This window comes from Chelonoidis abingdonii, chromosome 10 (genome assembly GCF_003597395.2).
Source record: "Chelonoidis abingdonii isolate Lonesome George chromosome 10, CheloAbing_2.0, whole genome shotgun sequence".
NCBI classification, from domain to species: domain Eukaryota; kingdom Metazoa; phylum Chordata; order Testudines; family Testudinidae; genus Chelonoidis; species Chelonoidis abingdonii.
This window is the reverse complement of record NC_133778.1, coordinates 6,751,231-6,763,586: the sequence shown is the minus strand read 5'-3', so window position 1 is coordinate 6,763,586 and position 12,356 is coordinate 6,751,231. Positions and strand designations below refer to the sequence as shown.

The window sequence follows — 12,356 nt, the reverse complement described above, 5'->3', positions numbered from 1 at the left end:
CATTGGGTAGGTGCTCTAATTGGAGTTCAGGTGCTCTAACTGGAGTCAGGTGTCTTAATTGCCACAGCTGTTCTATAATCTAAAGCAAACCTTCCTCCCTGGCAGGACTAGGCCCCTGGCTACCTTCTTATGCTTGCCCTCTGGCATGCTGTATCCAGTTAACAAACAGCATGGATTTGTTCAAGAACAATCATGTCAACACCAACCTGATAGCTTTCTTTGATACAGTAACAAGGCCTAGTGTGGATAGGGTGGGAGCGTTATTAGGACGTGGTTATTTGAACTTTAAGTGAGCTTTTTGTACTGTACTTGGTATTATGCTTTTCTCATAAACCAAACTAGGGAAATACAAAACTAGATGGGAGCTTACTATAAGGTGGATGCCAAAACTGCTTGGAAATCAGTCCTAGAGAGTGTTATTCAATGGTTCACAGTCTGCTAGAAGGCCATTAACAAGTGGGGTCCTTCAGGAATCGGATTCCTGGGGTCCATTCTGTTAAATATCTTCATCAATGATTTAGATAAGGCATAGAGCCACACTTATAAAGGTTGTGGACAATACCAAACCGGGGAGGGGTTGGCAAATGCTTTGGAGGGTTTAGGATTAAATTCAAAATGATTCTGACAAACTGAGGAAATAGCCTGAAGTAAATAGGATGAAATCAATAAGAAAAAATGCAAGTACTCCACTTAGGAGAGGAACAATCAGTTGCACACATACGATAGGAAATGACTGGGTAGAAGGAGCACTGTGGAAAGAGATCTGGGGTTCATAGTGGACCACAAGCTAAATATGAGTCAACAGTTGTAACTCGTTGCAAAAAAAGCAAACATTCTGGGGATGTATTAGCAGGAGTATTGTAAGCAAGACACGGAGAAATAATTCTTCTGCTCTACTCGACCCTGATTAGGCCTCAACTGTAGTATTGTGTCCAGTTCTAGAAGCCACATTTCAGGAAAGCTGTGGACAAATTGGAGAAGTCCAGAGGCAGGCAACAAAAATGATTAAAGGTCCAGAAAACATGACCTATGAGGCAAGATGAGAAAAACGGGTTTTGTTTAGTCTGAAGAAGAGAAGACTGAGAGCGGACATGATCACAGTTTTCAAGTACATAAAAGGGAGAGAATTGTTCATCTTAACCTCTGAGGATAGGACAAGAAGGAATGGGCTTACATTGCAGCAAGGAGGTTTAGGTTGGACGTTAGGAAAAACTCTAACTGTCAGGTGATTAAGCACTGGAATAAATTGCCCTAGGGAGGTTGTGGAATCTCCATCATTGGAGATTTTTAGAGCAGGGTGGACACACACCTGTCAGGGATGGTCTAGATCAGGGTCGCACCTTCAGAAGTGCTGTGCCGAGTCTTCAGTTTATTCACTCTAATTTAAGGTTTCATGTGCCGTGGTACATTTTAATGTTTTTTAGAGGTTCTCTTTCTTGTAAGTCTATAATTATGTAACTAAAGATGGGCACTACATTAGCCTTTTTCCAGTCATCCAGGACCTCCCCGAATCACCATGAGTTTTCAAAGATAATGGCCAATGGTTCTGCAATCACATCCGCCAACTCCTTTAGCACCCTCGGATGCAGTGTATCTGGCCCCCCATGGACTTGTGCTTGTCCAGTTTTTCTAAATAGTCCTGAACCACTTCTTTCTCCATAGAGGGCTGGTCACTTGCTCCCCATGCTGTGCTGCCCAGTGCAGCAGTCTGGGAGCTGACCTTGTTTGTGAAGACAGGCAAAAAAAGCATTGAGTACATTAGCTTTTGCCACATCCTCTGTCACTAGGTTGCCTCCCTCATTCAGTAAGGGGCTCACACTTTCTTGACTTTCTTCTTGTTGCTAACATACCTGAAGAAACTCTTCTTGTTACTCTTAACATCTTTTGCTAGTTGCAACTCCAAGTGTGATTTGGTCTTCCTGATTTCACTCCTGCATGCCTGAGCAATATTTTTATCCTCCTCCCTGGTCATTTGTCCATTCTTCCATTTCTTGTAAGCTTATTATCTTGTAGGTGTTTGCAAACTGATTGCTTAATTATTTGTTCAGTTATCTTTCTGGGTACAGAAGTTAAGCTGACTGGTCTGTAATTCCCTGGGTTGTCCTTATTTCTCTTTTTATAGATGGGCACTAGATTTGCCCTTTTCCAGTCTTCTGGAATGTGTCTCGTCTTCCATGGCTTTTCAAAATAATTGCTAATGGCTCAGATATCTCCTCAGTCAGCTTCTTGAGTATTCTAGGATGCATTTAATCAGGCCCTGGAGATTTGAAGACATCTAACTTGTAATTAATTTTGTAAGTAATTTTTGACTTGTTCTTTCCCTATTTTAGACTCTGATTCTACCTCATATTCACTATGTTAGACGTCCAGCCGTCACCAACCTTCTTGGTGAAAACCAAAACAAAGAAGTCATTAACCACCTCTGCCATTTAGGGTGACCAGACAGCAAATGTGAAAAATCAGGATGGGGGTGGGAGGTAATAGTTGCCTATATAAGAAAAAGACCCAAAAATTGGGACTGTCCCGATAAAATCAGGACATCTGGTCACCCTACTGCCATTTCCATGTTTTCTGTTATTGTTTTTCCCCCCTCATTGAGTAATGGGCCTACCCTGTCCTTGGTCTTCCTCTTGCTTCTAATGTATTTGTAGAATGTTTTCTTGTTTCCTTTTATGTCCCTAGGTAGTTTGATCTTGTTTTGTGCGTTGGTTTTCTAATTTTGTCCCTACATACTTGTGTTATATGTTTATATTCATCCTTGGTAATTTGACCTAGCTTCTACTTTTTGTAGGACTCTTTTCTGAGTTTTAGATCATTGAAGATCTCCTGGTTAAGCCAGGTGGTCTCTTGCCATCCTTTCTATCTTTACTACACAGTGGGATAATTTGCTCACACCCTTAATAATGTCTCTTTGAAAATCTGCCAACTGTCTTCAATTGTTTTCCCCCTTAGACTTGCTTCCCATGGGATTTTACTTACCAACTCCCTGAGTTTGCTCAAGTCGCCTTCTTGAAATCCACTGTCTTTATTGTGCTGTTCTCCCTCCTACCATTCCTTAGAATCATGAACTCCACCATTTCATGATCACTTTCACCCAAGCTGCCTTCCACTTTCAAATTCTCAACCAGTTCCTCAACATTTAGGCATCTAAATAGCAGTGATCTTATTTTCAAAGGAACTGGGTGCTCCCAGCTCCCAGTGCAGTCAGATCCACTACCAGACATCTTAAATGGAAAAGGATGAGGGTCAAACTTGGGAACTGGAATTGCTCATTCGATAAGTTGCATAAATTTGATCTAGTTGGTGTTAGTGAATGGTTCCTCTTGGGTAAGGAATGGTGTCCCTAGCCTCTGTTTGTCAGAGGGTGGAGATGGATGGCAGGAGAGAGATCACATGATCATTACCTGTTAGGTTCACTCCCTCTGGAGCACCTGGAATTGACCACTGTCAAAAGACAGGATACTAGATGGACCTTTGGTCTGACCCAGTATGGCTGTTCTGATGTTGTGGGACAACTCCCATGATTGTAATGTTGTTATCAATGGTATGACCTATTTAGGAAGGATTGAGAGGGCAAAAGAGGAGGGGGAATGACACTGTCAGAAATGGCTTCACCTGCTTCCAAGTCACTGATAACTCAGAAGAAAATGAGCAATATCCTAACTGATAAAGCACAGGATGGGGTGCTAGCTGGTGTCTGCTACAGACTCTGAAATCACATTAGGGACTAGGATAACGATCTACAACATGTAGGAAAAAAGCTGTGTGATCATGAGGTATTTCAATTTGATTGCCATACACTGGAGGTGTCATGCTGCCCATTCTAAAACAGCCTTGGAAATATAACAAATGGAAGATGATAGTCATGAATATAAATCAGAAATGAGGAATTATAGAAAATTGATAAGGGAAGCCCAGGGACACAGAGAAATCTATAGCCAGAGAATTAAGGACAATAAGGCATTTTTAAAAAAATATTTTAAAAATCTAACACTGGTATTGATCCATTACTGGATAGAAACGGTAGAATTATCAATAATAATGCAGAAAAGGCCGAAGTATTCAGTAAATATTTCTGTTTTGTATTTGGTGAAAAAACAGAAGATATAGTTTAAAAAGTATGGATTGGATGAATGGAATATAAGGTGGATAGAAAGGTGCCTAGACTGTCGGACTCAACGGGGTAGTGATCAACGGCTCAATGTCTAGCTGGCAGCCAGTAACAAGTGGAGTGACCCAGGGGTTGGTCCTGGGGCCGGTTTTGTTCAATATCTTTATTATCTGGATGATGGGATGGATTGCACCCTCAGCAAGTTTGCAGATGACACTAAGCTGCGGGGAGAGGTAGATACACTGGAGGGTAGGGATAGAGTTCAGAGTATCCTAGACAAATTGGAGGATTGGACCAAAAGACATCTGAAGAGGTTCAGGAAGGACAAGTGCAGAGTTTTGAACTTAGGAAGGAAGAATCCCACACACCGCTACAGGCTGGGGAATCATAGAATATCAGGGTTGGAAGGGACCTCAGGAGGTATCTAGTCCAACCCCCGCTCAAAGCAGGACCAACCCCAACTAAATCATCCCAGCCAGGGCCTTGCCAAGCCTGACCTTAAAAACTTCTAAGGAAGGAAAGTCCAGCGGAGGGCAACGAAAATGATCAGGGGGCTGGGGCACATGACTTACGAGGAGAGGCTGAGGGAACTGGGCTTATTAAGTCTGCAGAAGAGAAGAGTGAGGGGGGATTTAATAGCAGCCTTCAATTACCTGAAGGAGGGTTCCAAAGAGGATGGAGCTCGGCTGTTCTCAGTGGTGGCAGATGAAAGAACAAGGAGCAATGGTCTCAAGTTGCAGTGGGGGAGGTCTAGGTTGGATATTAGGAAACACTATTTCACTTGGAGGGTGGTGAAGCACTTGAATGGGTTACGTAGGGCGGTGGTGGAATCTCCATCCTTACAGGTTTTCAAGGCCTGGCTTGACAAAGCCTTGGCTGGGATGATTTAGTTGGGATTGGTCCTACTGTGAGCAGGGGGTTGGACTAGATGACCTCCTGAGGTCTCTTCTAACCCTGGTATTCTATGATAGTCTCATTATATGGTGATACTAGTCCTTCAATTCCACTAGTATCTCTGGAGAATGCTAAAGAGAAGCTACTAAAGTCAGACATTTTCAAATCAGCAGATCCAAATAACTTCCTCCAAGAGTTTTAAAAAAGCCGGCTGAGGAGGTCACTGGACCATTAGTGTTGATTTTCGGTAGGTCTTGAAGCATTGGGAAAGTTCCTGAAGAATGGAGGAAAACGAATGTGCCAATTTTTAACAAGGGTAGCTGGAATGACATGAATAATTATAGGTTGTCAGCCTGAAATCAATCACAGGCAAGACAATGGAATGATTGACATGGGACTCAATTCAACATGAGTTTATGGAAAAGAGATAATAAAACTAGAATGATGGAAAATTAACATGGCACACAGTAAATGAATTAAAAACTGGCTGCCTGATAGCTCTCAACAAGTAACTGTTCATGGGGAATCATCATCAAGCAGGTCTGTTTCCAGTGGGACCCTGCAGCGATTGGTTCTTGCCCTCCACTATTTAACACCTTTATCAGTGATCTGAAAAAAACATAAAATCATCACTGACAAAGTTTTCAGATGACACAAGAATTGGGGGAGTGGTAAATAATGGAGGGTTGCTGACTCCAATCACTCTGAATTGCTTGAAAAACTGGGCATAAGCAAACAATATGTGTTTTAATATGGCAAAATGTAAATGTATACTTCTAGGAGCAAAGAACGTCGCCATACTTACAGGATGAGGGACAGTATCCTGGGAAGTAGTGTCTGAAAAAGACTTGAGGTGAGGCGTGTTGTCGTGGAGAATCAGCTGAAAGTGAATAAATACGTGCGCTCTTCAATCTAGTAGAGAAAAGTATAAAATGATCCCATGGCTGGAAGTTGAAGTGAGACAAATTCAGTCTGGAAATAAGGTGTAGATTTTTGACAGGGAGAATACTTAGCCATTGGAACAATTTACCAAGGGTTGTGGTGGATTCTCCATCACTAACAATTTTAAAATCAAGGTTGGATTTTTTTTTCTAAGAGCTCTGCTCTAGCAATGATTGTGGGGCAGGTCTCTGGCCTGTGCTGTACCGGAGGTCAGACTAGAAGTCACAATGGCCACTTCTGCCTTTAGAGTCTATGCATCTATGGAACAGCAGCTCTAGCAGTGATAGGGGGAAGCATCGCATGCATCAAGATATCACTGTATTACTGTGGGGCATTGCTTGGAATTTGCTTCGAAATACTATGCTGTGGTGCAGGTTGAAGGGGGAGGGCTAACCAGGGAAAGCAGATAACTGTTTACAGCTGTCTGATTGATGATGTGGGCATGGGAGGAAGTGGGTCATATTATATTTGTTTCTGCAGGGGTGGGAGAATTGGTGGCTTTTAAAACAAGAAAAAAGTCTGGTTCCAGATCTTCAGGCCTCTTTGGAAGCTTTTGTGTTGCAGCCTCTTCTCTCAAATCTTTCCCACTGTTTCCACAAGGCCCAGGTCACCTCAAATTGGGCACTGCAAATTAGTGAACATTTATGACCTTAATCTCTCTTCTGCTTCAGTTCACCATCCATAAAATGGGGCTAATACCCACTCACTTCACAGGTGAGCTAAATTCCTTACTGTTTGTGAAGCACGCAGACACTGAAGCGATGAGAAAAGCTCAGTAGGTAATTATTAATTCTGTCTCTGGAGCAGGGTTTGAATAGGGAGCAGTCAGTAAGATCTGGGGGCACCCACTGAATAGTGAGAAAACAAAATATTGAACAGCTGCTCACACAATGAGCACTGTCCCTCCTGTGCCCTGAATGAGGCAGGGAGCCTGTGGAAAAATAGTGTGTGACTGGAAGCAAATGCATGCACAAGTATTTGAGTCAGAATGGATACACAAAAGGGGGCCGAATTTAAGTTGCATGGATGGACCTTAATTCTGGCATTTCCTCAGTGCTTGACTTTGCAACCTTAATGTTCTTTCAGTGTAATATTTGTGTGTGCAAGAAATACTTCGACCAATAGATCCCTGGGACATGGGAACATTTCTGAAATCAGGAAATCCAAGAGACCATTTTTGTGAGCTATAAACACTGGTTCCCTTCCCTTGTACTCATATGTAGAGTTCCCCCGCAGCTCTGTAGAGACTCACAGAGCACCACAGGCTCTTGTGTGATGTACTGACAGTTAGCCACACTTTCCATGTAATGGCTCCTTCCACAAATGATGAAATCACCAAGCTAAGTCCATCTCCCTGGGTTACATTTACACACAGACAGCCTGCCAACAGGACTGTGGAAAACCATTTATTTGGACAAATTCTTGACGTGGAGACATTTCAGTAAAACAGGCATAAAGTAAAAATAACTGGTAAAATGGATCTTGGTTACAGAGTAAAATAGACTGCAACATTGACGTCATCAACGGCATTTCTTTTCGAAGCACATGATTTCATAGCAAGAGCACCACTGGGAACACTGAATGAAACTCCTCCAAGCCAATCCACATCTTTAGTGTGGTCTTGGCAATTACCGTGTAAACATATAGGGCAGACATCACCCAGGAAGGGGTAGCACCTTTTTTTGTTACCATATCTTATAGGGCCTGATCCCAAACCCACTGAAGCTAATGGGAATCTTTCCATTGACATCACTGGATTCTGCATCAGTACATACTACAATGTGCCTTGACAGATTTTCTAAAGGATGCTTTGGAACATAACAGATCATAAGCTCACTGGTGAGATTTACAGCTTTGTTACATGGGAATGACATTAGCTAGCACAGGAGCACTGTTACCTTGTTCTTCCACCTTTTTCCCCTCTGGCTATTCTCCAACTCTTTTTAAGTCAATAGGTCCAATGTGATTGGATGTATGCCCCATCGAATCCCATTAATATGGATGGGAATGCATGGGGGCCAGCCAGTGCTGAGCTGTGCTCCATCACCTCCACTCCTGCCCTAGGAGATATGGATGTGCCGAACAGAGTATAACCCCGTGGCACTGAGAGTCGTTTGCACTTTGGACCCATCTCCGACACCGAGATGCAGAGGATGGTTTTAAAGCCCATTCGTCCCCACTGGAGCAGGAGATATAAAACAAACCTTCCAGCCATGACCATGATCCTATCTTTCTACTGGCCAGAGAGATGTTGACACTGTAAAGTTTAACCTTAAACACGGCATTGGTGAGGCCCTTGGAGAACGGGGCAAGCAAAGAGCTTTAATTTGAATAAAGAAAACCAAAAATCGATATGTAAAGTGTGTGCTCAATCTTGTAAAACTGGGCAAGTTCTTAGTGGTCTTCGTCTCATCAGTCTAATTCGCCCCAGGGATCTGTGTGTGTTCTGAAGGCTAGTAGCTAGGCTGCCTCTGTGCTTGTCTGCTGAGGGGACTCAGAGTGTGGGGAAGGCAACTCAGACCCAAGGGGATGAAAAGGGAGCTCCAAGCAGGGGAAAGGGATTGTGCACAGACAGACTCTGACACTATGGCTTTATATATAAACACAAGTTCATCATGAATATTGCTAACTTCTTCATTTTTAAGAGATGCAAAGCATACACCGCCTGTCCTCTGGGAGGTCCTCCCTGCCGCTCAGTTCTCAGCAGTGATCCTCCTGGAGACTGTTTGGTAGAAGACACCTTGCAGCAGGGACTTGTAGTCAGGCAGTCGGAAGAGATCGTTCCCAGTAACAAGGGCCTGCAGGTTGGACTCGTGGGGTTGGCTGCCTACCGCCAACACGTATATCGTAATGCCCGCCTGTTGAGCCTCCTGCACTGCCCTCTCTAGGTCATTTCTTGTGATCCCTTGAGAGTTGCCATCTGAGAAGATCAGTACCCTTTTGTTGGCGCCGGCCCGGGAGGACTGTCGGTACAGGTTGGTGACGTACCGGAGGGCGGCATTGACATCAGTGGCATCATTAATGAACTCCATGTCATCAATCACTTTGGCGATCACTGTGTAGTTCTGCAAAAACTGTGCCTCTAGTCTCTGTTGGTTCTTGCCGCTGTACTGGACAACGGAGACACGCACAGAGTCCTCCGAAGGCATTTTCGCTGTCAGGAACCGCTCCGCCTGCCGCTTCACAAACTTCTTGGTGAGCTCAAAGTTCTGGCTTCCAACACTGGTGGAACTGTCCACCAAGAGAGTGATGTCAGTTGGCTTTGTGAAGGTGACTGCATAGAGAAAGGTTCATTGTTATTTACATGGCTTATCCTCCTTAATTGTTTCCCTTCCTCATCAGAGTCCAGTGGACTCATCGGTTGTCTCTGGCTTTCTCCTACTAAAGACTCAATGGATTTTGAGTCTTTGCCTCTATGCTCTTCAATCTATGCTTCCCAGAGCTTCATCTCACACTTTATCTTGCTCTTGCTCTTTTCTATCGGCTTCTCTCGGGTGGATTCTCAGGACTGTATGTTGCTTGAAAAACCTATAGTCCCTTGTCATTTAAACACACTAGGCTGTTTTCCTTGCCTTCCTGCTTCCTTTTTTGTCTAGGAGTGTGAATGCCTCCTGAGGCTTTGATTTGTTTGATCTAGCAGCCTCCATGCTGAGTCCAAGGATTTTTTTACTTACCTTTAGCTTTAGGGTGTTCTGGATTAAACTCCACATTAAAAAAAATCCTCTTTTCTAAAGTTTACTGTCACTGTGCCAATTTCTGTACCTTTCTCTCCCCAAGAATTCCAAACTTAATTCCACCCTTGTCATTATTACTCGCTGGTTCACCTATGCCTGCTTTGTGAAGCAACTGCCGGGTCTCACTTAGGACTAAACCAAGAATGGCCCCTCCAATCAGAGCTCTAGCTGCTCTGAAGGCCCTTATCCAGTCTTCTCTAACCCTTACTCCACTGTGTCATTTGTCCAGCATATCTGTGGATAGTTGAAGTCCTCCATTAGTAGCGTTGACTTAGCTGCCTCTTCCTCACCACTGTGTGCTCTCCACCCAGGCCAGCAGTACAGCCTGGCAAGCCTATATTCATCTTCTGGACTCAGAGACAGATCCTACCGTGTGGTCCTCTCCACTCAGAAACTGCATCTCAAATTCTCTGGCATCTCCTCGGCACAGTGCTATGCCCCCACCTCTGCGCCCCCACCTGCCCTCCTTCCTGAGTTGCCTCTCACTAGTCGGAAATACTCACTTGCGCACGTGTAGTCTGGACATTTCTTCTCTGCAAGAGAAACAAGCAAAACAAACCACCTTAAATCATTTCCCTCACTCAGGAAGAGTATTTCTTGTCTAGACACTAGGCCGATGGTGTCGTCATGGCACCCCAGGATTAGAACATTCAGTCTGTGCAGGGCACCATCCCTCAGAGCTCAACACAGTACTTAGCATTTACAGCCAGATTCGCAGCAGAGGGCTGGGGCTCCCAACACACAACGCCCATTAGTCATAACACAGTGCTATTGCCAGATGCCACAGGATGGCTCTCCCTGATGGTAGTGGAGTCACCAGTTACCCTATGTTAGATTGCACGGTGCCATCCTGGATTTCACGGGCATGAAGGAAGCGACTCTCAGCACCACTGCTAGATGCTCCAGTTCTTCTGCTCCCTGAAAAATCTGGGTGGTCTGAGTGGTGGAGAGTGAACACCATAGCTGCGGTGCAGCTTGGTTGTCCCTGTGGCTAGCTTGCACTGACTGATTCTCAGGGACAGGTTGGGTGCCCAGGAATGACTCAGGGAGGGGCCACACTGGGAGGTTCCAAGAGGAAGCAGAGTGTGTGTCTAACTGTGTACGTACCAGGTGGCAGTGCCAATGAAACAGCCCTACTGGAGCTTAGCACTAGGGAGTAGGCATTGCCAGAGCAGGTGGGGGAATGGTGGGCAGGACCTCATCCTGAGAAGGAAGCTCTCCACTAGACCTAGAAATGGGTCTCAAGAAGGGCTGGGGTGTCCCAAGGCTCAGCGTGGGTTTGCAGGGCGGCAGAGAGATTACAGGATCACCCCAGCCCCACAGCCACATTAGGGTACCTGGACTGGAGTCCTGATGTCTCGAGTAGGCCAATACCACCCCACATCAACAAATGGGCATGGAAGGACCATAAGGCCCTGGCATTTCAACCATGATTTCCAGGGGGACTTTATCACAGCCTCCAGGTTTGTGCCTGTGTTTTTAAACCTGGAATTAATATGGGCACATTTGACAGTACTTGGGCAGGTAATTGCCGGATTTACTGGTGAAATCACAGTGCTGCAATTTCTTATTTGTACTATGGTAGTGCTTAGAGCCTTGACTAGCTTGAGGCCCCCCTGTGCTAGATGCTGCATGAATGTAGGAGACAGTCATCAGATGGCCCAAAGAGGCAGGTTCATAATTGGAAAGTGCTTCTGAATCTCAGGGTCTAACTCCAGTGCTCATCCTGCCAGCGCAGTGTATTGTAAGAGGGCGACTGTCTGCTAAAACCTCCCTTGGCTGGAGAGAGGCTGGCAATTTGGAAACATCCAAAGACTGTGGTTATTGATTTCCCAAAGTCGAGACATTTCAGAATGGTAGAATCCCTCATTGATCAGCCTCCTGAATCACCTCCGTTCCCCTGACTTCAGAACACAGGCTGCTCCTTTTTGGAATAACAGCTGAGAACACGATCAGCTGGGACGTGATCAAGGCCACCACCCCCCCAAACAATCAGGCCCTGACCACCCCTCCCCCATTTGCCCCCCACCTGGCTCCCATTGTGTATTGCCCCCAGTGTCACTTCTGGCTCTCCAGCAACACTACAGACGGGTAAGCAGCATGTGGGCACCATCGCACAGCTAGGCTCAGCTGGGTCACAGCAACGCCAGCGGAGGATGGTCACCCACCTCGGCAGATATATGAGGTCACGTTCTGGAGGAATGTGTCATCCAGCAGCTCAGCGTAGTTGTCCTTTTGAAAAGACAGTCCCGGGGTGTAGGATGTGCCTTCACAAGCAATGACACCGAGTTGCTCTGAGTTAGGGGATGCTCGGAAGATGTCACCTATTCCCAGGGAAACAACCTACAGGGCAAGCACAGATTCGTTATTGGTGTTTAACGGGTTGGTTGTCACTCCATCTCTCTGTATTGTGGTGGTGCCCAGGTGCCTTCAGTCAGGCTCTGGCTCCCACTGGGCCAGCTGTGGCATGAACTGTATGAACATGAAGAGGTTTCTAATGAAGATGCCCAGCAGACAGGCAGGGAAAAGGGGTGTGATCCCAACACACACACATCACATACACACCAATAGACGCGATTAATAGATAAGTGCTCATCAGTTGCACTGACACTAACTCTCCCTGTCTTGATGGTTCGAGCTAGCGTGCACTGGCACCAGAAGCGCAGGCGTCAGCT

The 12,356-nt window shown here is 45.3% G+C and overlaps 1 protein-coding gene across 1 annotated transcript in view; it reads right to left on the bottom strand.

Moving 5' to 3' along the window:
* Positions 1-7,340: 7,340 nt before the first annotated feature.
* Positions 7,341-12,356, bottom strand: part of COL6A1 (collagen type VI alpha 1 chain) — a 68,795-nt gene continuing 63,779 nt past the window's right edge. Inside the window, exons 33-35 of the mRNA XM_032769467.2 lie at positions 11,850-12,024; positions 10,185-10,214; positions 7,341-9,221 (exon numbers count right to left, since the gene is read on the bottom strand). Of these exons, the coding sequence (XP_032625358.1) occupies positions 8,641-9,221; positions 10,185-10,214; positions 11,850-12,024 (786 nt within the window). The 3' untranslated portion in view covers positions 7,341-8,640. The remainder of the gene's footprint in view (positions 9,222-10,184; positions 10,215-11,849; positions 12,025-12,356) is intronic.